At 51.6% G+C, this 27,212-nt stretch overlaps 1 protein-coding gene across 1 annotated transcript in view; it reads left to right on the plus strand.

Moving 5' to 3' along the window:
• Positions 1 to 3,786: 3,786 nt before the first annotated feature.
• The window catches only part of SOX13 (SRY-box transcription factor 13), a 33,470-nt gene continuing 10,044 nt past the window's right edge, over positions 3,787 to 27,212 (plus strand). The window contains 5 exon segments of the mRNA XM_047751986.1: positions 3,787 to 4,467; positions 23,693 to 23,885; positions 23,888 to 23,920; positions 25,278 to 25,389; positions 25,477 to 25,563. Of these exon segments, the coding sequence (XP_047607942.1) occupies positions 4,343 to 4,467; positions 23,693 to 23,885; positions 23,888 to 23,920; positions 25,278 to 25,389; positions 25,477 to 25,563 (550 nt within the window). The 5' untranslated portion in view covers positions 3,787 to 4,342.

Consider the following 27,212-nt stretch of genomic DNA (forward strand, 5'->3'; position numbering starts at 1 on the left):
TCCTCCTCCCTGGCCCCGGGGAGCAGCCTTCTCCCCCCCTCTCTCAGGCCCAGCCCCGAGACCAGTGGCCAGGTCAGCCAGGGGGTGCTGGGAACGAGGGCAGGGCAGGTGCTGACCTCCAGACTCCCTTGCATCTTGGTATTTGTTTTTTTTTGTGCTTGAGGCAGAGGTAAAGACCAGTCCCTTCAAGGCACTAGCCCGGGAGGCAGGAGCCCTCCCTCTGAACAGATCCACTGGCCACAAGGCCTCTGAGTGTCAGTTTCCTGCTGGAAAGACAGAAAGACCCAGGGGGTGGGAGGATGCGCTGGGGTTGTGGGATGGAAATCCTATAACGCTAGATTGTGATGATCATTGTACAACTATAAATGTAATAGATTTATTGAGTAATAAAAAAAAAAGAAAAACCCTCACCACTGCTGGGGTACCATGGATAAAAAATGAATGGGAGATAGGAAAAGGACCTGGAGCTTTTTGGAAGAAAGAAGCAACAAATGTCAGGAGTAATGGAAGGTGGGGGGAGAAGTAGGGAGACCTGGGCCAAGGGATTCCAGGTGGGATTTGGGGTGGAGTAGCTGGGGTGCAGCAAAACCCACTTCCCTCAAACCTTTACTGAACACCTGCCATGTGCCGGCCACTGCAGCAGGGATGGGGGAGAAAAGGAGGAATAAAATGGTACCTGTATGGACAGACGACCCTAGAGCCAGACTGCCTGTGTGGTCTGGAGTAAGTAACTTAACCTCTCTGAGTCTCAGTTTCGACATCTGTAACACGGGGGTGATAATAGTCACGGCCTAGTGGGGCTGTTGTGATGGTTAAATGTGCGAAGATGTGCCTGTGGGATGCCTATTGATATCTAGTAAGGGAGACAGAAGAGAAGGCTATCATTGTCCCTGTCCCTGAGAGAGTATCAGGGGCTCAAATCTAGCCAGAGCCTAGGAAGCAGACAGGGAGACAAATAATTGCAGCCCCATCAGGTGCTAAAGACCAGAGGTCCAAGGGCTTTGGAATGCCCTGGAGGAAGGTCACCTCTTCTACGATTAATAGGGAGTGATTCATAACGGAGTGATTCATAACAGAGCTGGGCTTCGAGTGAGGTATGGGTGTTTTCTGGTCAAGAATGTAGGAAGGACCTGCCAGGCATGGGCACCATGTGAGCCGCAGGCCAGAGGTGTAAAGGCACCTGTTTGCACCTGTACTGTGGTCAGAGACCGCAACAGCTGGAGGGCAGCCAGGCTGGGCCATAAAGGGCCTGGGTAACTCAGTCTCACTCGCTCTGGCATATTCTTCGATTTACAGAGAAGTAGGATGTTTTAGTGGAAACACCATGGAGGGGTTTTTTGTTTGTTTTTAGGGCCGCAGGTGCAGCCTATGGATGTTCCCAGGCTAGGGGTCCAATCAGAGCTTCAGCAGCTGGCCTACACCACAGCAGCTGCAACGCGAGGGGTCTGAGCTTCATCTGCAACAAGCTCTCGGCAATGGCAGGTCCTTAACCCCCCGAGCCAGGGATTGAACTCGAATACTCATGGATACTAGTTGGATTTGCTTCCGTTGAGCCACAACAGGAACTCCACCTTGAAATTTTAGAGTCAGAAAGTTCTGCATTTGTAGCTTTTGGATTTTGAATCTTGATATTGGGCCATTTAGCTGACTTCTTGGAGTGATAGTTTTCTCCTCCATAACTGGGGTAATGGCATCTCCCCTCTAGCAGAGTTATTATGGGGACCGGGGGTGGAGGGCAAGGATAGGTTAAGTGCTGAGACACTGCAGTGGCCCAGTCAGCAGGAACTGTTAGGGGTGTTCTCTGTGTGGTCTTTCCAGTGCTATCAACATTTCTGGCCCTTGGTCTCTGTATCTGTAAGGGGGAAACAGTTGTCTGTCTACTTCCTTCCATGATTTTCCAACCAGTAATGTCCAGGCTGCCCATTTTTGGGGTAGTAGGTCAGTCAGGCCCGAGACCCAGGACCAGAGAGCTCAGCTGGCAGCCTTTCCAGGGCACCACTGGGCCTGCTGGACCGAGTTAAGGGAGCTGATCTCCAGTGGCTGCACCCCAGGTGCTGCTCCCTACAGGTGCCTGCTGCAGCAGGCAGTGGGGCTCCCCATCCGGCCTTTCCCATAGAGCTGAAGCCCTCCAGGGCCGTCTATGCTGTGCTGGCTTTGGCGGGGCCACTGGGCACCAGAGGAAACCAAGGCCCTACACGGTGTGTGCTCAGGCCTGTCACTCCAGCCCTTGGAACCTCGCTTTTCCCATCTGCAACTTGGGAAGAATCATTTGGACCCCTCCTGGGATAACACGGGAATGCTGTGTTGCGGTGGCAATAGAGTCGGATGAGGATGATGGTGGCTCCCCTGGTGATTTTTGTTGCAGTTTCAAAGTCCAGCCATGGAGTCACACGGTCACAATCCCACGTCTGTATCTGGGGGTACCCTCCACGCTGCACCTCCTTCCACACAGCTCATCTCAGGGGGCGCTCGCGAAACCCTGTCAGGAAGGACGGAGAGTATCTAATGCCCCATTTTGTGGATGAGAAAATTGAGATTCAGAGTCATGAGCTCATCCTAGTGGTGGAACCTCTTCATTCCACACTGACTGTGGGTCTGAAGGAATGAGCCTGGTGAACAACTGGGAACCCACTCTGAGACCTTGTGGCAGGGTCCCCTGGTTGCTTACTCTGCCATGCTGTCACTAGCTTTTAGGAATTGGTGGTAGGAAAAGCTTAGGGGCATTAAGGAATGCCTACTGGGTTTCCTGGCAGTTCCAGCTATCCTGTGCTGAGTCCAGATCTGGAAGAATATTTGCCTTGGCAGAGACCATCATCTTTTTCTTCTTTCTCACCTGCCACCTTGGCCATGCCCATTATAAGCATAGCCTCACTTTCTCTTTCTCCTCTGTACTCATGTTCCTCAGGCGTCCTCATGGTGAGGTGAGCTTCCCCAAAGGGGAGCGCAGAAAGCAGGGAGATAGGGCTGGGGACAGTCCTCGGGCCCCCTGGCCAGAGAGCCTCTAGGTAGCCCTGAAAACTTCCTGAGTAAGAGAGAGGCAGAAAAAGCAGCAGTAACACTGGGATTTTTCCAAGGGCCATGTGCATATTTACATATAATTTGCATCCAACCAATACACTGAACACAATTTTATAATCTCTCCCTAGGCACATTCAGATTTGCTTTTTACTATTGTTCTTTTCAAAGATGGCTGCTTCTGGCTTTTGGCTCTTGTCTGGCCTCACTCCTGTTCTCTGTACCCCCAACCCCCTCACAGAGGGCAGGTGCCAGAGGGGAACCGAGGGTCAGCTTCAGGTCAGCCCTGCTATCGATCGCCTTCCCTGGGGTGAGCACAGAGGGTGGCCCCCGTCGCTCTTTAGCGGGAACACACAGGCTCATCCTCGCTGCTGCTCCCCAGGGGCCCCCTTACCTGAGAACGTGGCTCAGGGCACCTTCATACACGGATGCCCAGAACTTGGCACTTAGCAGGTGCTCAATAAATCTGGGCATAGAGCGCGATTAGAGACAAGGAAGAGCATTGGAAAACAAAGCCATATCCCGTATAGTCTCTTTGGCTTTTCTGCCCATATAGGGCAAGGCTGGTGGGGAGAAGTGAGCCCCTGAGAAATAGATTTCGCTCTCTGACTGTGACCAAAGGAAGCATTTCTTTCTCTTCTTGACCTTGCAGGAAGTAGCGGTGGGGATGAGAAGAGCAGAAAGGAAGAACCAGGGCTTCTATTATTTTGTTTTTCAGATTGAGAATCTGTTATTAGCAATTTATGACAACCAGGTCTGCAGCCAAGCACATTCTGTTCCCCAGAGTTGGGGGAAGGTTCTTAGGGCCGTGGTGAGAGGTTGGACAGGAAAGACGACCGGGTCAACAATTTTTTGATTGACTGTGCGGTGCCTTAGTCTGTGCTAGGGAGCAGCTTTAGCACGGAGCCAGTTCGAGCCCAGCCCTGGGTGGGGAGATGCCCTTCTGGATGGCATGGCTTCCCCATGGGAACCCAAATGACTTCTCTTACAGGGGTGAACTCCCCTCCCATATGGTGCCCAGATTTTGTTCTGTGAAATGGGGTCAGGGCAGTGACCCTCAGAGCAGAGTTTCTCGAGGTGGCTGGATCTGGGGAAACGCCTACCAGGAAAGGAGAGCAGCAGGGTGAGGGAAGACCCCGGAAGAGGGGGAGCCAGCAAGATGACCACCGCTGTGGAAAGAATGGCACACAAGCAAAACAACCCCCTTTCTGCAAAAGTGCTGAGCTGGTGGAATTTAGCTCAGCGGCCACGAGATCGGGGCAGTAGATAGAGCTCTGCGGGCGCCTGGGCTGTGTGTGTGCAGGTTGTTGTGTGTGGGGTCCGGAAGATGATGGAGAGCACAGGAGCAGCACCTGTGGCACCCCCTCCACCAGGCTGGCCTCCACGCTTCCCTGGACCCATCACCAGTCCACGTTCTTGGAGGCAAGCCCCCTTCCTCCATCCACTCCTCACGTAAGTTGGTCTCCTTCTTTCTGTGATTTCCCAACATTCTCCGTCCAACTGTTCGGCTTTGGCTGGAAGTAGCTACATGAACCATTCTTCTAGGGTGTCGGCATCCCCCAGCGGGCCAAGTTCCCAAACGGTTGGTTTGGGTTGGTGGGGGGCTTCTCAGGGTCAGGGACAGTGATGCCTGATTCCCGGCCTCAGCTTCGTGGCTGAGAGGAGCCCAGGCTGCCTCGGGGAGAGCGAACCCCTCAAGTGGCCATTTCACGCATCCCAACCATGTCTCCAGACTTGGTGCCGCTGGATGGTTGTTGAAAGGCAGACTCTCTGGAAAGATAAGAAGCTTTTGTGGGACTGTGGAAAGAGCCAGGGCAGAGAATGCAAGGCGTTGGGTGGTGGGGGAGAGGGATGTCGAGCAGTGAGAATGGGCCTGGTTTCCAGCTGTGAGGTTTGGACTATTATCTTATTATTATCCTCGCACAGCTGATGGCCACTCAGTCCTGAGGCGGGTTCCTTGTCCTCTGTTCTATGGACTGCCATCCTCTTCCCCCGCTGGCTCAAGGCTCTTGCCAGGGGTTCATGAAAGGATGAACTCCGAGATTCGATTCAGCACAGACACGTCCATAAAGTGTGTACGGAGCACGTAGCCTGGGCCCAGCACCAGACTCGGGCTCCTGGCAACCCCTGTGTCCTGCTAAGACAGATGTGAGTAGGCCACCTCTGCACCAGGTGCTGTAAGGGACAATGGTGACCAAGCTACCAGCCCAGAGGCTGAGGAGCCCTGCTGGGGCGGAAAGTGGGGGTGTGGGACCAAGGCTGGCAGCCCGAGGGATGGAATGTTCCTTTTCCTGGTCTGCTCTGACCCACATTCGATTTGGCTTTGGTCCCGCAGGGGCTCAAGTGCGTGAGCGCGGCCAACCTTCCGTGGATGTGCCATTTCTCGATGCATGAGCAAATGTATTTGGTTCAGGATTGATGGCTGTTAATCTCTGGATGTCTTTTTTAAAGGTAGTGGTTTGATATAATTTTTAACAAGTAAGATACCCAGGCGATGGATTAGCTCTACCAGTCCCTCGTTGTGGGAAGGCACTGGGCGAGACTGGCTGCGGGGGAGACCAGACCCTACCCTGCCCACCAGGAAGCCGTAATCTGTCTGGGGAGGTGAGACAGGATCATGGCGAACTGAGCTGCACTGTGGGAACAGACCTTTCGGCTGAGTTGGCGTGGGTGCCAGGACTGATGGAGACATTTCCTTCTCCATGGGCTTGGTTTGGGAGGCTGGGTTAAGGTGGAGGTGGAGAGATCCCTGTTTGAGTCCTAGCTCTGTTTCTTCTGAGTTGTGTGACTCCCGGCAAATACCAGAACTTTCTTAGAGCCTAGTTTCTTCACCTACAAAGTGGGAAAAGAATAATATCTACCTCCCAAAGGTAAAAGGATTCAATGAAATCATGTATCTATTGCAGGACTCAGGACAGGGCCTGGAGTGTAGGAGATTCCAGTAAGTGGGAGCTAATATGGTGGCCGTTGTGGTGGTTGTTGTTGGGACTTGTGCTGGGGTGTGATGGCTGGATGTGGGCCAGCTCCTCCCTTGGGTCATGAGCATGGCTCTGTGGGATTTGGGACATGAGGAGGAGCACTTCTGCAGTGTGTGGTGGGGATAGACTTTATCGAGACCCCTCTCAGCTTCCCACCATATTCTTCCTTCAGATTTGGCCCAGAGATAGGCTGTGTGACTGTGGCCAAGTTACCTAGCCTCTCTGTGCTTGATCTTCTGCAACTATAAAATACAGCTGACAATCATACCTGGTACTGAGAGAATTACATAAAAAAGGGTTACGTGGAGAGGGTTCAGGCAGTGTCTGGCACAGAGGAGTCTTATCCAGGTGTTGGCTGCTCTTGTTGCTGTGGTTATTCTGTTACCACAGTGACCCATGCACTCAAAGAAACAAGGGTGAGAGCTACTGCCTCAAGTGTTCCAGGAGCTTGGAGCAGGGATGGGGTGTGGGGTGGAGGTGGGCTGGGGCACAGACCCCAGTGTGTGGACCCTGTTGGGCTGGTGCTGGGGAGCAGTCTGGAAAAGGCAGTGAACTTTTCATGGCACTAGCCACAGGCAGGGTGTTGCCAGGTATGGCAGACATGATGCTTTGGCTCCTTTTGTCCTTTGCCACAGCCACACCAACTCCGGATCTGAGCCTCGTCTGTGACCTACATCATAGCTCACAGCAATGCCAGATCCTTAACCCACTGAGCAAGGCCAGGGATCAAACCAGCGTCCTCATGGCTGTTAGTCGGGTTTGTTCACCACTGAGCCACAATGGGAACTCCAGAGTTGGGATCACTTTAAAGCGTGAAATCACTGCATTCACCAAACCCAACTGCTGGTAAATTTTAATAATTCAGAGTAATAGACAGCCTTTAACTAACCCTTGGACTCTGGGCATTCAGGAGCTGCCTGCGGGAGGCTGGCTGGAAGTAGAGGCTTTCCCCCGACACCCACCCCCACAGTGAGGAGGGCTAATTGGGTTGGGAGTCCTTTTGGGGATGGAATCTCTTCACCCGGGTCCTCGAGCTATGGTTTTGGACTTGGAGTCAGGCGGGCCTTCAGTGGGATTGTGCCTCTACTGCTTAGCTTCAGGTGCTTCAACTATAAAAGGGGTTTTGTTGGAGTTTCTGTCATGTCAATGGTAACAAACCTGACTAGTAGCCATGAGGATGTGGATTCATCCCTGGCCCTGCTCAGTGGGTTAAAAGATCTGGCCTTGCCATGATCTGGGGTGTAGATCGCAGACGTGGCTTGGATCCTGCATTGCTATGGCTGTGGTGCAGGCCAGCAGCTGCAGCCCCTAGCCTGGGAACTTCCATGTGCTGTGGGTGTGGCCCTAAAAAAAGGGGGGGTTTTATTGAGTCCAAAAATATCTGAGGTGCTCTGCTTGTTGTGCTCACTGGGAAAATGGCAGGTGCTGTCACCCTCTTACTGCTGATTTGGGCTACAGCCTCAAGATGGAAACCAAGGGCCTTCATGGTGCCTGTATTTCCACAGCGTCAAAGGCCTTGGAGCCCTCTGTGACTTAAAATTTTATCTCTGAGAGAAGTCATAATGCGCTCCATGTGCAAATGGAAAAACTGAGACCTTGCAAGGTTAGGTGGTGTGATCCAGGCCCCACAGTGACTTAGAGGCGCCCAAATCCTTGCCCTTGTATGGGGCCTTCTAAACCATCAAGTGGACATTGTGCTTTGACATTTAGGAAATCGCTGTGCTGAGGCGCCAAGCAATCTGGTGGTGTGTATTTTGACTCCCAATGTCCAGATAGGAAGACTGAGGCTCAGAGAATTAAGACTTGCCCAGGATTGCACCCTGAACTTGCGGCAGAGCTAGGGGTCAAACTCAGACCTTCTGCCTCCAAGTCTAGGGCTCGTTTCTCTTGTGAGCTCAGAATTATCCTCTGGGCTGCCATACTTTTGTTCCTGCCATCCAGGTAGGTCTGTTAGGGTGGATAGTCCCGAGCTGGGAGGGAGAGGGTTAAATTCCTTTCTAAGCCACAGAGCTCCTTTTGAGCTGGGCGCCTCTAGTGACCCCATCGTTGACCCTCACCCCCTGGGTCAGGACACAGGCTGTGGGGGAAGGGAAGCCAAGCAGCTCTGATGGCCCAACAACGACGATGAGGGCAGAGGGAGGGCCTAGGGAGGCTAGGGCAGGGGAGGGGACGCTCATCTCTCTTCCTCTTTGGACAAAGATGGACAGAGATGCCAGGGGCTTTTTTTCAGTTTCCCTGGGAAATCTCTAAGGTTCTCTTGTGGTGGACTGCCGTCGGCGTGGCCACCGTGCGCAGGCAGCTCTTAGAGACGCTGGAAACCCTCCGATGTGTAAGTGGGTAAGTGGCAACTGGGGGAATGTTTACCAGTAAAGGCACCAGTGACAGAAAACAGAAATATCAAATGAACCTTAGGCCTGGGTGGCGCTTTGGAGGAAAAGGACAGTTCGGGTGGCCCAAGGCAGGCAGCGTCTGTGGAATAAGTGGGTGGCTCTGCGACCTGGGAGGGCTGCTGCTCCATTCCCTCCTTCCCTCTGCAGGCGGCTCCTACCCCACTCACCCCTCTCTGTTAGTTAGCTCAGATCTTCCTCTTTAGAGCTTTTTTTTTTTGCTTTTTTTTTTGTCTTTTCTAGGGCTGCACCCTCGGCATATGGAGGTTCCCAGGCCAGGGGTCCAATCGGAGCTGCAGCTACCAGTCTTCGCCAGAGCCACAGCAACGTGGGATCCGAGCCTCATCTGCGACCTACGCCACAGCTCAGGGCAGCACTGGATCCTTAACCCACTGAGGGAGGGCAGGGATCGAACCGGAAACCTCATGGTTCCTAGTCGGATTCGTTTCTGCTGTGCCATGACAGGACCTCCACAGACTCAAATTTTGCATCATCGCAAACTAAAACTCTGTACCCATTCAACGACAACTCCCCCTTGGCCCCTTTCCTCGGCCCCTCGTAACCTCTATTTTACTTTCTATCTCTAGAAATTTAATTATTCCAAGTACTTCCTATAAGCAGAATCAAGAAGTATTAGTCTGTTATTTCACTTAGGCTTATTCCACTTAGCATAATGGTTCCAAGGTTCATCCCTGTTGTAGCATGTGTGTCAGAACTTCCTTCCTTTCCGAGGCTAATTATATTCCGCTGTGAATCACATTTTCTCCATGCATCCCTCCATAGAGGCCTGGGTGGTTCCACCTTCTGGGTATTGGGGGTAATGCTATGTGAGCCCGGGGGAAGAGCATCTCTTCAAGGCCCTGCTTTCACTTCCCGTGGGTACACACCCAGAAGGGGAATTGCTGGATCCTCTGGCTATTCTCTGTTGTAGTTTTTGAGGAACCGTCATGTCGTTTTCCATAGCAGCTGTTTCGTTTTACATTGCTACCAGCAATTGTCCAACATCCTTGCCAACACTTCTTTTTTCTTTTTTAATAATAGTCCTCTTAATGGGTGTGGAGTGGCATCTCCTCATGATTCTTTATCTTTTCAAGGGGAAGTCAGGCCCCCAGAAACCTTGAGACATGCCTTCCCCATTGCAGAAGCAGTCAGGCCCTGGCCCCACACGTCTGGGGCCTTCGTCACCGCCTCCATCCTCTGTCCTTTGCTATTTGTCCCATCAAGAGGAGGCGGGAGGAGTTCCCGTCACGGCACAGTGGAAACAAATCCGACTAGGAACCATGAGGTTGCGGGTTCGATCCCTGGCCTCGTGCAGTGAGTGGGTTAAGGATCCGGCGTTGACGTGAGCTGTGGTCTAGGTCGCAGATGCACCTCAGGTCCTGCATTGCTGTGGCTGTGGTGTAGGCTGGTGGCTGTAGCTCTGATTCGGCCTGGGAACCTCCATATGCCATGGGTGTGACCCTAAAAAGACAAAAAATAAAAAAGAGGAGGCAGGTGAGGTCCTTCTGCTACCTTGCTCTGTCTGCTAATTGTCAGGGCCCTTTCCTTCCCATCTGTCATAGGAGCAGAAGGGCCCTGACCCACCAGAAGTGTCTGGAGGGTGGATGATTTTGGGGGTGAAGAGGAGATTTCAGTCATGTGAGATTTAAAGAGTTGAACCATTTTAACCACAGGCATTGGGTAAAGTAAATTACCGTACAGCCACCGAGGGAGATGTACAACCATTACAAATGACGTTTATAAAGAATTTTTAAATAATTTCTGAGTTTTAGTAACGTGATAACTTCCCCTGATATACTATTAAGTTAGGGTGGGGGAGATAATATAAAAGCTTGCTGCTGAGCTGAGTGATGAGAAAGAAAACTATGCATAGAAAAGAGATTTGATGGAAACATGCCCAACTGTTGTCAGTCACCACCTCTAGATTGATGGGAAACGGGTTACTTTAATTTTTTTTGTCTTCTTTATGTTTTTCTAAATTTTGCGAATTTTCTGCAATGAGCATACATTCCTTGTATAGTCAGAAAAAATTGGGAAGAAAATAAGATGACCCCTAACTATTCTTTAGGTGTATATGTTAAGGGATCTCTGAAGTGCATAGCTCTACTCGATGCTGTTGGTAGGAAGCTAAGGGAGCTAGAGTAGAGGGCAGGGAAGGATGGCCAGGGAACAAAGGAGAGGTGATAGCTCTTAGGAAGGTCAGGGGCTGGGGTAGCCCTGCACCCTGAAACTCACTCAGAGGATGCTGTGGTAGGACACTGGCTTTTTTTTTTTTTTTCGCTTTTTAGGGCCGCACCTGTGGCATATGGAGGTTCCCAGGCTAGGGGTCCAGTTGGAGCTGTAGCTGCCAGCCTACACCACAGCCACAGCAACACAGGATCCAAGCCGCATCTGCAACCTACACCACAGCTCACAGCAACGCTGGATCCTTAATCCACTGAGCAAGGCCAGGAATCAAACCTGCGTCTTCATGGATGCTAGTCAGGTTCGTTAACCACTGAGCCACGATGGGGACTCCCAGGACACTGGCTTTGAATCGTTTGATGTCTCTCATTTGGCTTTTGCCTTTGACTTTTCTCATGTCAACTGAATTAGGACCTGCCTGGGTCCCTTGACACCTATCATGGGAGCAGTGGTGGCCCGGCAGAGGTTGGGGCTGTGGGGGTAGGTGATTCAGGCTCCAGGAGATGATTTTTCATGGCTCCTGGGCCCTCAAACAAGTCAAAGAAGCGACTCAGCAGCCAGTCTCTGGGTTGGTGTCTTGCTCGCCACTCACTGGCTCTGACCTTGGGCAGTTGTTTCGCTTCAAGCCCTTGTGTCCTCATTGCGAAAACAGAGATGATAATAGTAACTATTTCACGGGGCTGTTGGAAGAATTAAAAGAGCTAATCCCTATATATGACACTGAGTTTTTTAGGTGCTTGATTCCTATTGTCTGGTTGAGAGGTGGATTCTGATGCTAGACTGCCCAGATTTAAATCACCTCTGTGCCTCAATTTCTCCATGTGTAAAATGGAGAAACCATAATACCATCTACCTTAGATGGTTATTGTGAAGATTCAATAAATTCAGGGAAATAAAAGTGATTCAGACAGGGCTGGGCACATAGTAAATAATCAGAAAATATTAGCCGTGATCAGAGGGGGTCTTCAGCTGACACACACCAGAGTGTGTGTGGTGGGCAGCTGCCAACTTATCTGATTGTCCCAAGAGTCCCATCTAATTGGCTAGTGCTTGTGACTTGTTGTTAAATACTTTGAACATCACCGTTGTTTTCTTATTCTTATTAATTACCATTATGGGCTCCAGATGTCAAGATCCCTCTCAGAATCATGCTTTATCCAACCCTTTGCCAGCTCTGGGTCTCTTCTTGGTTGAAGTGGTCCTGTCTCAGTTTCCAAAGGGTGCTGCTGCTGGAAGTTGGGGTTCCAGGCATACTGGGGGACAAGGCTGTCTGCTTTAGGGGTCGTTTCATGAGCGTTTTAGATAAACTCAGAGACTATGATACTGCTCTCCTCCCTCTGCTCCCCTGCCCTTTTGAAACGGAGCCAAAGCCAAGAAAAAACAACGACCCATAAATAAAGGGGACGATGAAAATAACAAAAAGAAGAAATCTTGTGTTTTGTGGCAGGCTTGGCTGCCGATGGGGTAGATAATGGCAGAGGAAACATGGCCTTTGCAGAGAAACAGAACGGAACACTTTGTTCACTGGAAGAATGAATGCTTCTTGTGCAAGAGCTGCTCAATTGGGGTTTCCGATGAGCAAGCTCATCTTGGGGGAGATGGTGGTGATTAGGTTTTCACAAGGCACAGGTGGCGTCCCACCCAGAACCCCCAGGGGTGGGGGGTGGGGAGGCCATGAGGGAAGCAGCCGGCTTGAGCAGGGTGCCCAACAGTGAGGCCAGTGCCCATGGGCCCCGGCTGCCATGACCGCAGTGCTGCCAGCCACCTCATTTCTCCGTGGTCTGCTCAAGCTGGGGAGCTGGATGCTCGGACCCCCCTGGAAGCCCCCGGACCGGCTCTCAAGGTGTCTCTTTTATGGAGCCTTAAGGAGGTACATCCCGGAAAGGAAAGAATGAGGCCAAGTATTTTTGCTGATTATTTGCGTGCCAACCTTCCGGGTCAAGATGTGCCCTGCTATGTCAATACTGCCTGGTGGCCTTCTTGGTGACTGGCATTTACTGACTCCTCTTTCTTTCTTGTACCTCTTACGCATCTCAATTGCTGCCCCATTTCCCCTGCCCTCGCAGTGGGTGGGCTGGCAGGAAGAGGAAGAAGAGCTAGGGAAGGAATCAGGTACTTTCCTGCACCCTCAGGACACCAGCATGTGCCATGGAGGTGCCCACTTTGAGAGGGGAGTGTGGACTCCCAAATATGTGGAGGCCGATAGTTTTTTATTATTATTATTGTTGTTGTTGTTGTTGTTATCTTTTTTGCCATTTCTTGGGCCACTCCCGGGGCATATGGAAGTTCCCAGGCTAGGGGTCAAATCAGAGCTGTAGCCGCCGGCCTACGCCAGAGCCACAGCAACGTGGGATCTGAGCCGCATCTGCGACCCACACCACAGCTCACGGCAACGCTGGATCGTTAACCCACTGAGCAAGGGCAGGGATCGAACCCGCAACCTCGTGGTTCCTAGTCAGATTCGTTAACCACTGCGCCACTACGGGAACTCCGTAGGCCAATATTTGAAATAGCTTCAGAAGGGGCCTCAAAACGTTCACTGGCTTGGGGGGTTGAGTGCTCTGGCTGGTAGCACAAGCATTCATTCATTCATCCATTCGATCGCAGTTACAGTACTAAATGCCAATGCTTTGTACCAGGCATTGCACTAAGTATTTTATATACAATGCATATATGTATTTTTATACGTATATTTTAACAGACTATACTTATATTGAGTCTCCCACAACCATGAGAAGTAGCTCTTGGTCTCCTTCAGAGGTTAAGAATTTGAGGTGTATCTTAAATATTCATTGAGCTCCCACTTAGAGCAGCGAGGAGCTGACTGTCTCTCCACTCCTCACCCATCACCCCAGCGCCAGATGACCACGACATACCCGTTACAGCTTTTTAGCACGGCTGTGTCCAGGCACTGGCCTTTGCCTGTGTTACATTGTTTTCTTCTCACAACCGCACTCCTGGGTATGTATTACTGTCGCATTTACAAATAAAGAAAGTAGTATGCTTGGCAGGTTGCGTTGAATGCGTCGGCCTGTCCATGCAGCTAGTCAGAGGGCTGCTAGGGTCTGAATCAACTGTGCGCATCTCCAGAGCCTCTCTGTCTCCATAGACCATGAGAGCTTCGTCCACATGGCACAGACTTGTCACCAAGCAGAAGCCAAATGCTGCCCAGCCCATGCCAGCCCCACCAAGAGGGATGTCTGCAAAGATGAGTCTTCAGGAGTTCCCGTCGTGGGGCAGCAGAAACGAATCCAACTAGAAACCATGGGGTTGCGGGTTTGATTCCTGGCCTTGATCAGTGGGTTAAGGATCTGGCGTGGCCGTGAGCTGTGGTGTAGGTCGCAGATTTCTGCTTGGATCCTGCGTTGCTGTGGCTGCAGTTCTGATACAACCCCTAGCCTGGGACCCTCTTTATGCCATAAATGCGGCCCTAGAAAGCAAAACAAAAAAAGATGAGCCTTCACTCAGCCTGGTGCCGGCAGGCCATTCCCACTTGTCCTGTCCCTCTCTGTGGTCATCCCTCTAGTTTCCACCTTCCCGTCCCCTCCTGGAATTGGCTGGGGACCACAGGGGTTCCCAGAACAGCACTTTACCCTCTCAGCTCTGGCTTCTGGAGGAAACAGAGGAGCTGTGAGGTCTGATGGGCCCGAGAAGGGAAGATTGGGGGTGTGTGGTGGGAGAGCAGTTGGCCAGGTCGGCAGTGGCGCTGAGTATGTGGGGTTTGCTGGGGTTTCAGTGTGCACTGTGTGGGGCCTGGGTGCCGTGCTCAGTGTGGGCACCAGTGGGGGGAGATTTCAGGGTGGTGGGGGACACCGACAGAACATGCAAACAACCTAAGCGGGGTAGTGGAACAGCACCAAAGAGAGGAAGACCGACAGGAGACAGGTGGAGAAGGAAGAGGATGACATTCCCAGTTGTCCTTTAGGTGGGGGTCTCATGTGTGTTTGGCCATGCAGGGGTGGGGGAGGTGTCCCTAAAAGGCCATGGGAGCATTCAGCAACCAAACTTTTTTTTTTTTTTAAAAAAAAAAAAACATTCTATCCAGTCCTCTCAATAATTTTATGAGGTGGTTATTATTTGTTCCTTTTTTCTTTTCTTTTTTTTTTTCAGGGCCGCACCCGAGGCATATGGAGGTTCCCAGGCTCGGGGTCGAATCGGAGCTGAAGCCGCCAGCCTACACCACAGCCACCGAAACACCGGATCTGAGCTACATCTTTGACCTACACCACAGCTCATAGCAACAGCAGAGCCTTTAACCCACTGAGGGAGGCCAGGGATGGAACCTGTGTCCTCATGGATACGAGTCAGGTTTGTTTTCTCTGAGCCACAGCCGGAATCCCTTATGTGTTCTATTTCAGTGATGAAGAAACTGAAACTTCCCCACAATCACACGGGTAGTAGTATATGGTAAAACCAGGCTTCAAACACAGATCTGGCTGCCAATAAAGCCTGTTTCTTTTAGCCATATCAGGATGCCACCCAGCAATGCCAGAGGGTCACACCTGGAGAGCCAGGGATGTACAGGACCTGCTGGGGAGAGAGGCAGAGTGGGTGTCCTGATTTGGGTGCTCTGGGGTGGGGAGGGAGGACATCTTTCTTGCTTAATTAAGTTTCTATCTCCTTCCCTAAACATAGATTCTGTACCAGATCTTTAAGCTCGTGATGACCTTCTCATCATAAAGTAGGTATTGGAATCTCCATTGGACACAGGAAGAAACTAGGGTTTTGAGAAGTTGAGTCTTTCCCCCAAGTTTCCAAAGTGTCTTGGTTTCTTTCGTTCTTTCTTTTTGTCTTTTTAGGGCCGCACCCATGGCATATGGAGGTTCCCAGGCTAGGGGTCCAATCGGAGCTGTAGCCGCCGGCCTACACCACAGCCACAGCAACGCCAGATCCGAGCCACATCTGTGACCTACATCACAGCTCACGGCAACGCCGGATCCTTAACCCACTGAGTGAGGCCAGGGATCGAACCCACAACCCCATGGTCCCTAGTTGGATTTGTTTCTGCTGTGCCACGACGGGAACTCCCTTGGTTTCTTTCTACTGATCCTTTCTTGGCTACAACTCAAGTCAAAAACAACTGGAATCCTGTAAGCAGTGAAGACAGTGGCAGATCTATCTTTGTTGGACCGGATCCTGCCATCTGGGGGAGAGGGAGAGTGGCCAGGGCATCTGCCAACAGACAAAAAGATGTGGGTTTGAGCATCAGTGAGGCCTGAGTTCAGATACCTCCACTGGGCCTTGGGTGGGAAGGAGAAATAAGCGGTAAGCCCCTCGCCCACTGCTCGCAGCCAAGTGGGCGCACTGTCATTGCTGCTCTTTTTTGCCTTCTCTCCCTTTGGTTTGACGTTCAGGGCTATCCCCAAAGGAGGGGGGTAGGGTTAGGGTTAGGGTTAACCTTAGGGTTAGGGTTAGGGTTAACCCTAAGGCCACTCGGCCCCAGCTGTACCATTTCTGCTGAGTGCCAGCTCTGGGCTGGGTGCTTCTGGTGCAGAAGACCAGATACTCCCTTGTCTAGGGCATAAGTTTGGACCTGGCCACTGGGAGGTAAGGACAGGACTGTGGCTGCCTCCTAGCACTGTGGGGGGTGCTGCTGATGGTGCTTGGGAGGGGCTGGAGTCAGCAATGGGTCCTCAAGGGAGGAGAGCCCCCAGAGAAGGGGCTCCTGGAGACATCGCATACCTCTTCTCAATTTTACCCAGGCCTCCTAGGCAAGCAGTCATCCCACTGGGAACCTCAACTTCACTTCCGCGCCGTTTCCCTCTGTCTCTTCTTGGCATCTCCTGGGCTGGAAGAAGACTCACATGGGGCTGTGGCTGGGAGCATCACAGCTCCAATTTCTCCCCAGCTCCTTCGTGCCCTTGGGCTAGGCATCAGCTGAATCTTGGCACCTGCCAAAGCACTGTCTGGAGCTGGGCTGCTGGGCCAGAGGTGCGGGGGAGGCTGCCTCCTCTTGCAGGCTGGAGGTCTGGAATCCCGAGGTTCAGCGAGCCTCTGTCTCCTGCTCTGCGAGGTGACTACTGCCTTGGCCAGCCCAGAAACAGCCCAGGGACCAGGGGTGTTGGCTGTGGCCTTCCCCTTGAGCTGGGCTAGACCAGATTGGGCAGCGCCATGGATCTGATACCCCCAAGGGCTCGCAGAGGCTGGAGAGGGTGAGGGGGCCTCTCAGGAAAGCTTTGTTCCGAGTCTGCAGCCAGCCCAGCTCCCAGCTCTGAGTAAACAGCAGAGATAGGATCGGGCGTAGCCAGGAAGGGTGGCAGGGTGCGGCCTGGGAGAAGAATGGCAGGATGTGGCACCGGGGCACCGTTCTGGGCACCCACGCCTCGGGCTATTGTTTAGGGCTGCCTGAGGCTCTCAACTCTCTGGGGCTTTGAAAGGAAGTGACATTCCCCTGGGACTCGGGCTCTGCCCCTCCCCTGCCACGTGGTTCTCTCCCTGGCAGTGTCCCTTCGCACCACCTGCTCAGGGCTAGCTTGGGAGTGAGTCTCAGTGGAGGGGTTCGGTATGTGCCCAGTGGGGAAATGTAGTCACTGGCCCTCCTTGGAGGGTCTGCTTGTCTGTTCAGGCTGTCTTCCTGTACCCCTGGGTCTGAGTCACCCGTCATGCTCCGATGACTGGAATTTATCACTATCTTTATCTCTATCTAGATATTGGAGGGGTGGGGGCTGTCGTTGTGGAGGGAGGAAGATCTGAGGGTAAAAACGTCTTTGATTCCCATCCAGCTGGGCTGGTCCATAGCTGATTGGGAGAGGAAGTGGCTGGTGATTTGTTTTGGGCAGAAAGGGGCTCTGTGTGTGTGCACCTGTGGTCTGCCTTGTCACCCAAGAGCCATGCTCTGAGCCACTGGCCTTCCATGGAGGCCAGGCATCTCTATGCCTTGTCCTCAGCACTGGACTTGGGGGCCCCTGGGCATCACAGTCATCAGCTCAGAGACTCAAGATTCTGTGGCATCCAGGGTGAGTATAGCTGGAGCCTTCTGCCCCGAGGGACCTTCACCTCTCTCTGATGATGCTCAGGTGAGATAATGCAAGGAGAAGAGGCAGCAGATAGCATGTGGAGTAGGTTCCCCAGAAGGGAAGGAAGGTTCAGAGCAGGGATGCTGTTCCACCTCTCAACCAGTTGAAGGACCTCTGATTCTGTTCCTGAAGCAGTACTGCCCAAACAAGCCACATGAACTTGACCTCTGTGGGTCTCAGTTTCTCCATGTGAAAAATGTGAGTAAGGCTGGGTGAGATGGAGAGATCGGCTACATGGGAGCACATCCACTGGAGTGTCCTGTGGGCTTGTGGCCTCTGACCATGACCTGCGTGGACTCGGGGGCACCCCGTAATTCTCCTGTGTACTGAGCCTTTGGCTTCTGGGCATCTGGGGAGAGGGGAGGGTGTGACTGCTGACCTTAAAATCTCTTGAAAAACCATGTGGATTATTGAAGCATGAAGCGTGCTTTGTAGGGAAGGGGTAATAAGGGAATTTGAGGGGTTTTTGTTTTTGTTTGTTTTAGTTTCTGGAAAAGAAGAGACTTAACGGAAGACTCCAACAGGGTCTTTCGATTCAAAAGGCATGGACAATGTTTCTTACCTGTCCCAAGGTAAAAACAAAAAGATAAGTACTTGCTTTGTTACTGGGGCACTTGAGTCACTCCTACAGAGAGTTTAGTCAAGGAAGAGACAGCTGAGGATAATTGGGTGTGGGCAGTGGGGGCATTGGGAGATAAACCACAGAGAGAGCAACATCTATCTAATAAGGATAATAGTATAATTCAGGTCTGCCTTGTGCTATGCTGCTGAACTGTATTATACTGAGGGTTGGTTGTCCATTTATTGTGCACCTACTGTGTTCCAGGCACTGTGCTAGACTTTGGGGTGACAGTGATGAGCAAAAACAAGCATATTTCCACACTGCTGTGGGTCGGGTTGGATGGGTTCTCAGGCTGTTAGGCCAGTCAGAAATAAGGGAAACTTGTAAAGGTTATCATATCAACTATGATAAGTGCTTTGAAGGCCAAGTTCAGGATGCCAAGAAATGTGAAACAGGCATATCTTAAAGAGTCTGAAGTGTTAATGGATGGCTCATCCCTTCATACTGGGTTTTTTTATTCCCCTTTCACTGAAGAGGAAACTGAGGTTTAGAGAGGTTACATCATTGGCCAAGGTTGCACAGAGTTGGCAATTAAATAAGCAGAGTTGGAAATGAAATGGACTCAGGTCTTTCTGACCCCAGAGGACTTTTCTCTCAACTACTTGGCACTAGGAGTATCCTGGGCCATGTGATAACTTAATGGATGCTCACCCTGTTATTGAATTTTCGTGGACAGTGAGAGATGGGTTATTATACCCATTATATGGATTAGGAGAAAGAGTTAATTAACTTGCCTAGGGTTGCACAAGTCAGCTGGTGTCAGACGGCGGCAGGGCAGGCATTTGAAGGAATTTAAATCCAGGCTGTTGAACCCAAAAGCCTGTACTCTGCATCATCTACAAATGGGTCCAGAGAGGGGACCAATGGAGAGCCAAGGCCCGGTGCCTGAAGTACAGCCAGACGCCTGTGGGAATGAAGAGCCCTTGTCTGGGCTGCTAGCAGGGTCTGGCGGGCTTATCTAATGGGTACCACGCCCCAGTGAACAGACTGACACCTCCAAGCTAGCTTGGCTGGTCACCAGGAGCCATTTTCTTTTTCACCAGGCGCTGTGCCAGAGGCCAGGATAAGCCATTGGGAGCCCCAGGAGGCAGGGGCGCCAATATAGATAGTCTTGACGCCCAGTGGGAGGTACTCTTGGGGTTAAGTGTGGGTAGAAAAGGCCATCAAGGTCAAAGGGAGGGGATGTTCTAGTGTAGTACGCCCCCCCCCCACAACAGAAATATAATGGGAGTCACCTATATGTTTTTAATGTCTTCTGGTAGCTAAAACGGGAAGTGCAAAAGGGAACAGGTGAAATGAATTTTAACAATATATTTTATTTAACCCAACAGCATCCAGACTCAAAATTTCAACGTGTAATCAATAACCAATTATTAAGAGCTGGTTTACATTGTTTTTTTATACAAAGCCTTCCAAAGCGGGGGGGGGGGGGGGGGGGGGGGGGGGGTACTCTGTACGCAGCACGTTGCCTTTGGGACTGGCCCTGGTACAGGTGCTCAGCAACGGTGTGGCAGGTGGCCTGGGCACCGGGCAGTGCGGCCCTGGGATTCGTTAGGACAGATCATCACCTCCTCGGCTTCCGCCTTCAGTCGGGAGTGGGAGTGGGAGTGGGGGATGCACAGCCAGTCCACGGCTCTGGGTCAGAGTCTGGTGCCAGGGCGAGCCCAGCCCTGCGCCCCACCCTGGCTCCTGCCCAGAATCGCGCGCCCCGTGGCTGCCGCCGGGTGTCTGGGCTGCAGTGGGGAGAAAGGCTTTGAGCTAGGAGCCGAAGGCCACGAAGCTGGGACCGCAGGGAGGAAAACGCCCACAGGACCCCAGGTCCGATCGAGGAGGCGACCCGGCGGCCTGCCTGGCGCGGTGGCGCGCGGTGGGTGTGGGCCCGCGGCGCGGAGCCGGCCGGGGATCAGAAGCCCACAGGCCCGCATTGTTCGCCTGTCACACTTCCTTTGGCTTTATTGCCTTTGTCCAACACCCTATTGTCTGATTTCCTTTTGTCCCCCTTTCAGTGCTGCTGTCTTTTATTTTCCAGCCAGCCTGGTTGTTTTCATTTCTTTTGTCTGAAGTTCCTGAGAGGAAGGTTTTATTTTCAGCGGTTTGATTAATTCACAGCTTGAGCCCCGGGTTTGTTTGTTATGTAATTGCTGCCCTCAGCTTCAGGATAATACCCCTCCCCGACTTCCCCTCCCCCACGCCCAGCCCCCCTGCTCGGGGCCTGGCTCTGCGCCCCTCCCTGTGCCCGGATGGGCCGAGTCGCCTGCTTCCTGGACGCTCTCCAGGTCCCTAGGTGGTGGGAGGGGACCCAAGAGCGGCACCCTGAAGAAGCGGGAGCGTCTCTTCTCCTGGGCTGACGTATGCTCCTCTCTCCTCACCGTGCAGTGCCTGGTCCTGGGTCCCAGGCGAGCCCCCAGACACCCTGCCTTTGAAAGTGTCAGGAGGGTAAGGTCTGGTGTGATCTGTAGGATGGCATCAAATCAAACATGGTATTGAACTAGAATGCTCTTTCACATAAAATACTGCACCTGTATACAGCTGTATGCATCTTTCTTATGTATGGAACATTGCATCATTCATTATAGGAGAAGAAACATTTTATTACACAGTTGATGTAATACACAAATACTATGTTTCACCTGCCGTTAATGTAAAGGATGTTTTACTTTATTTTTTGCCTTACACTCCCCTCCTAAAAATTTTATGTAAAAAAAATTTTAAACAGTGTTTATCGGAGATCCCGTCGTGGCTCAGTGGTTAACGAATCTCATTAGGAACCATGAGGTTGTGAGTTCGATCCCTGGCCTCGCTCAGTGGGTTAAGGATCTGGCATTGCCATGAGCTGTGGTGTAGGTCGCAGACGTGGCTCGGATCCCACATTGCTGTGGTTCTGGCATAGGCCGATGGCTACAGCTCTGATTCGATCCCTAGCCTGAACCTCTATATGCTGTGGGAGTGGCTCTAGAAAAGGCAAAAGACAAAAAATAAAAATAAAAATAAATAAATAAAAAGTGTTTATTGGAGTTCCCGTCGTGGCTCAGTGGTTAAGTAATCCGACTAGGAACCATGAGGTTGCGGGTTCGATCCCTGGCCTTGCTTAGTGGGTTGAGGATCTGGCGTTGCCGTGAGCTGTGGTGTAGGTTGCAGGCGCGGCTCGGATCCTGTATTGCTGTGGCTCTGGCATAGGCCAGCGGCTACAGCTCCAATTCCACCCCTAACCTGTGAACCTCCATATGCCGCAGGAGTAGCCCTAGAAAAGGCAAAAAGATACAAATAAATAAATAAAATAAAAAAGTGTTTATTTAACAATGCCTCTCAAACTAGTATGTATCAGAATCAACTGGAGGGCTTGTTAAAATAGATCTATGGCCTGACCCACAGAAGTTTTGATTTGTGGGTGATCCATGCCTTTGCCTCTCAAGCCCCTGGGCTATGCTGAGCCTGTGGTCCTTGTGCTGTCTTCGAGCCTGCAGTGGTGTTTTTTGCTTGTTTTTTGTTTGTTTTGCTTTTTAGGGCTATAGCCACAGCTATAGCAACGCAGGATCCTTAACCCACTGAGCAAGGCCAGGGATCAAACCTGCATCCTCATGGATACTAGTCGGATTCATTTCTGCTGTGCCACAGAGGGAACTCCCAAGCCGGCAGTGTTTTAGCAAAGACCACTTCCCTGCTTGCTAGGGCCTTGCATTGTTCTAAACACCCATGTAAATATCACGTCGGTGCCCACCCATTTTACAGATGAGGAAACAGGAGTGGAAAGGCTGAGTAACTTCCCCAAGGTCACTCAGAAGCCAGTGGAGTAGCTGAGGCAAGACCTGTGCCTACTTGGAACCTGCTGTGCGTCCCCGCTGGTCTTGCGTCAGTGACTTTGGAGAGTGAACAGGCGAGCTCTGGGCATCTGCTACTCTGGCCTTGAGCCTGGCATGACCACTGAAAACTACTTCCAGTGTCCTGCTCAGCAATTTAGCTGCCCCAGGCAGCCGGATGGCCTTAAGAGAGGCAGCAGGGACGCAGTTTCACTGCTTACATTACACTGGGCATTGCAGATGACTGAAGGGGCCAGAGACTCTGAACTAGTTAGGAGAATTTTTTTTTTTCCCAGATCTGAGCTGCAGTTGTAACCCAAGCCACAGCTGTGGCAATGCTGGATCCTTAAGCCACTGCACCAGACCAGGGATCGAATCTATGTCCCAGTGCTCCCAAGATGCCATCGATCCCACTGTGCCACAGTGGGAACGCTAAGAAATATATATATATATTATATATATATATATATTTTTTTTTTTTTGCTTTTTAGGGCCCCACTTGTGGTATAAGGAGGGTTCCAGGCTAGGGGTCGAATCAGAGCTAAGCTGCTAGACGCAGCCACAGCCACAGCAACGCCAGATCCGAACCGCGTCTGCAACCTACACCACAGCTCACGGCAATACCAAATCCTAAGCCCACTGAGCAAGGTTGGGGATTGAACCCAAAACTTCATGGTTCCTAGTCGAATTCGTTTCCACTGTGCCACTACAGGAACTCTGGAAATATTTTTCTTAAAATCACTTATCTCTCAGCTTCCTTTTTTCCTTATTTTTGATAGATAGGTACATGGATATTAGAAATTGTTCGTTTTGACGGTGCCGGTTTCATCCCCTGCCTGGCGTAGTGGATTAAGGATCCAGTGTTGCTGCAGCTATGGTGTAGGTTGTAGCTTCAGCTCAGATTCCGTCCCTGGCCTGGGAACTTCTATATGCCTCAGGTGCAGCCGAAAAAGAAAAAAAAAAAAAGAAGAAAGAAATAGTTCACGTTTATGTTGCCTCTACTATAAGGAAAACAAATAATAATGTATTATATAGGGTAGTTGATACTTTGGTTTCCCTTTTGGGGAGCAGGGGGCAGTGGTGGAAAGGACGGCAAACTGGCCTGTTCTCAGGAGTAACTACGGCTCAATCCCAGCCTATTACTGCCGCAGACCAACGTCAAGAGAAGATCAAGTCCAGATTTTTATGTGCTATCTCTTGATTTTTAAATATTGGTAACTGATGACAACTATATACATCTATAAAGATACTCAGAGATGTAGTGTATATATGATCTTGGCTTTACTGGGCTCAGAAATGGCCAATTTACAATCTCTGGCCTCTCAGGTGGACCCATCCGTGCACTGGTCCCAACATTGCAACAGGCAGGGTGTGTTGGCCCGGTCTTCTCTAGACCTTTCTGTTTAAAAAAATAGAGTTCCCTGGTGGTTCAGTGGGTTAAGGATTCGGCATCATCACTGCTGTAGCTTGGGTGGCTGCTGTGGTCCCTGGAACTTCTGTATGCTGTGCGCATAGCCAAAAAGAAATAAAAGTAAATAAATAAAGGGACAAGAATCTTTTCTAGTTGGTCACAGTGGGTTCCTGATGGAAGCTTGCATTTTGCTTGAGTGTTGTGTCTGTGGGGCTGCGGGGGACAGTCACTTGCCTCTGGGCTCAGGACTCGCCTCCCTCACTCTGCTCCCCCCTCCCTCAGGATGTCCATGAGGAGTCCCGGCTCTGCCCAGCTGGCCCTGGATGACGCTGGCACCATGGTGAACTGTACCGTCAAGTCAGAGGGGAAGAAGGAGCCCTGCCACGAGGCCCCCCAGGGCTCGGCCACCGCAGCTGAACCCCAGCCCGGAGACCCAGCCCGGGTCCCCCAAGATGGTGCTGACCCTCAAGCTCCAGCCCAGGTGCCCAGCACTCTGCTAGGGGCTCCTGGGTCAGTGTCCCCACCCCGCTTCTGTAGCCCCATGCATGTGGCCATTCCCCGAGTGGGTGGGACAGGCATCCACCAGCCTAGCTGGGCAGAGGGGCTGGCAGAAATGTTCTTCTCTGGGCAAGACTTAGATGGGTGGGTGGGTCAGGCTACCTGTCTGAGCAAGATCCTGCCGTCACTCATCTGATATTAGCTGCTCACCTATGTGTGACCAGTCCTTACTCTCCAGGACTAGTTGAGAGATAGGATACACAGGCTCTGAGTCTGGCTTAAATCTGTTGGGCTTTTTCATATGATTTGAGAAAATCAATCTGATTACCCACACCAGAGTTAACTCACTGTTCAAGACAACACAGCTGCTCGTCCTGAAGAAGCTGAATTACACGAGCAGCAAGATTTCTTGCAGCTCTTAAAAACTCCATGATTCCATGCAAGAGATGTAAAAAGGGAGAATATGATCAAAAGCCAAGTGAGAGAAAATCGGGAGAGTTTGGGGGCTCTGAGAAGGATCCAGCCAGGAGGAGTATGTGAGAGTGGAGTTCCCGTCATGGCATAGCGAAAACGAATCTGATGAGGAACCATGAGGTTGCGGGTTCGATTCCTGGCCTTGCTCAGTGGGTTAAGGATCCGGCGTTGCCGTGAGCTGTGGTGTAGGTCAGCAGCTATTAGACCTCTAGCCTGGGAACCTCCATATGCCGCAAGTGCGGCCCTAAAAAGACAAAGGACAAAAAAAAAAAAAAAAGAACCACATGAGTGAAAATCAGGAGTGTTTGGGGGCTTTTGTGTGAAAGAAGATTGGGGGGGGTAGGGATGGCGATCATGGAGGACTTCCTGGAGGAGTAGGGCTTTGAGCAGGGCCTCAAAGAATGGAGAAGATTTTGATGAGAAGAGGAATAGAGGGGGTGGTGTCTTAAAGAGGGGAGGGGTGGGGGCCCTGGGAGTAACCAGATGAGCTGGAGCGGTAGGTATATGCAAAGGAGCAATGAATAGCTGGCATTTGGCCTCTGACTCTGCAGTGACCAACCTCACTCCCATGTGTTCACTCCCTCGATCCCAGCAACCATCCTATGGCGAGAGAGGTATTAGTATTTCCATTTTCAGAAGAGGGAGGTCAGGTTCGGAGTTCAGGGACACACGTGGGATCAAGCACCTTGTTAGTCACGGAGCCCAGGTCTCTTGTCTTTGAACCTTTTGTTCTTATTTATCAAGTCAAGTCTGAGCAAAGGTCAGGAAGGTGGGGGGGGAGGGCCTTACTCAGGGGAGGCTGGGCGGGAGATTCTGGGGCTCTTGCAGGGTGCACCTCTCCCGAGGTCTGACCCCCTTCTTTGGGGGTGACAGTGACATTCAGTATGTCTTACAGGATAGCAGCTCCCTGGAGAGCAGTGGGTCCCCAGAACCCAAGAGACCAGGAGGCCCCGAGGCTGCTTCTGGAAGCCAGGAGAAGCTGGACTTCAACCGAAATTTGAAAGAAGGTCTGATGTCTGCCCTGTTTAGAGATATAGGGGCCTGGGTGGGGAGGTGGTGGAATGGTGGCTCCTCATTCCTTTGGTATCTTCCAGTCGTGCCGGCCATTGAGAAGCTGCTGTCCAGTGACTGGAAGGAGAGGTTTCTGGGAAGGAGCTCTGTGGAAGCCAAAGACGTCAAAGGTGAAGGCCATGGGCAGAGGCGGGGGCGCCGGGGGGAGATGTCTGTGCCCCTTTTCCTTCTCCAGGCCTGGCCATGCAGTCTAGGCCTGTAGGGCAATTCCTGGGGCTCTCGGTGCCCTCACGCCTGGCTTGTGCCTCTCTGGCTCCTGCCTGGCCCTAGGAGTCAGCGCCATCCCTCGTGCACATTGCCCAAGCTCTAGGCTTCTTCCCACGCAGCAGAGGCCTGATGGGAATCAAATCCCCTGATTTGGGCTCTTACCAGGGACCCTAGTGACCCCAGGTATGTCATTACCACTTCCCAGACCTCACTGTGAAATGAGCCAGACTTTCCCTTTCACTGCTGGAAATTATTTTTTATTTTGTCTTTTCAGGGCCGCACCCTCGGCATATGGAGTTTCCCAGGCTAGGGGTCGAATCAGAGCTGTAGCCGCCAGCCTATGCTACAGCCACAGCAACGTGGAATCCGAGCCTTGTCTGCGACCTACACCGCAGCTCATGGCAACGCGGGATCCTTAACCCACTGAGCGAGACCAGGGAACAAACACGCATCCTCATGGATACTAGTCAGATTCATTTCCACTGAGCCACGATGGGAACTCCCCACTGCTGGAAATGATTTCTAGGCCACCAGGACCTGACCAAGTGATTTTTTTTTTTTTCTCTCTTATTTAGGGCTGCACCTGTGGCATATGGACGTTCCCAGGCTAGGAGTCGAATCGAAGCTACAGCTGCCGGCTTACGCCACAGCCACAGCAACGTGGGATCCGAGCCACATCTGCCATCTGCATCCACTGCTTGTCTCAGTGAGGGATCCTTAACCCACTTAGTGAGTCCAGAGATCAAACATGCATCCTCATGGACACTGGTTGGGTTCGTAACATGCTGAGCCCAAATGGGAACTCCCCAACTGATTTTTTTTTTTTTGTCTTTTTGTCATTTCTTGGGCCACTCCCGTGGCGTATGGAGGTTCCAAGGCTAGGGGTCTAATCGGAGCTGTAGCTGCCAGCCTATGCCAGAGCCACAGCAACGTGAGATCCGAGCTGCATCTGCGACCCACACCACAGCTCATGGCAATGCCGGATCATTAACCCACTGAGCAAGGGCAGGGAATGAACCCACAACCTCATGGTTCCTAATCAGATTCATTAACCACTGCGCCACGACAGGAACTCCTCCCCAAGTGATTATTAAAGGGGTGTTGCTTGGGTTCATTAGAGTGATAAGGTTTCCCAGTGTGGCTGCTCACACTCCCAGAGGTAACTTTAAAACAATGCAGATGTCCAGGTTCTACTGAATGAGAGCCGCAGAGTGTGGGGGCCTGGGCGATGGTATTTTTCAAAGGCTCCCTGATGCGAATAGCCTGCAGCCTGGCACTTGAGAGTAACTGTCGCATCTGCTATGAGCTGGATTGGAGAGATAGGGCAGCACTGACATTGCTAGTTGAGACCCATGTGCCAGATCCGTGATTAAGCTTTACATTCAATACCTCTCACCCTCACAGCAACTCTGTGAAGTGACCATCATTGTGCTTATTTATAGATTCAAAAACTAAAGTGCAGAGAAGTTGGTAGCTTGCCCAACAGTTCCCGGGAGGCATGGGATAAAAGAGGAATTTTTTTTTTTTTCTCTCTCTCTTTAGGGCTGCACCT

The sequence above is a fragment of the Phacochoerus africanus genome, chromosome 11 (genome assembly GCF_016906955.1).
Source record: "Phacochoerus africanus isolate WHEZ1 chromosome 11, ROS_Pafr_v1, whole genome shotgun sequence".
Lineage (NCBI taxonomy): Eukaryota > Metazoa > Chordata > Mammalia > Artiodactyla > Suidae > Phacochoerus > Phacochoerus africanus.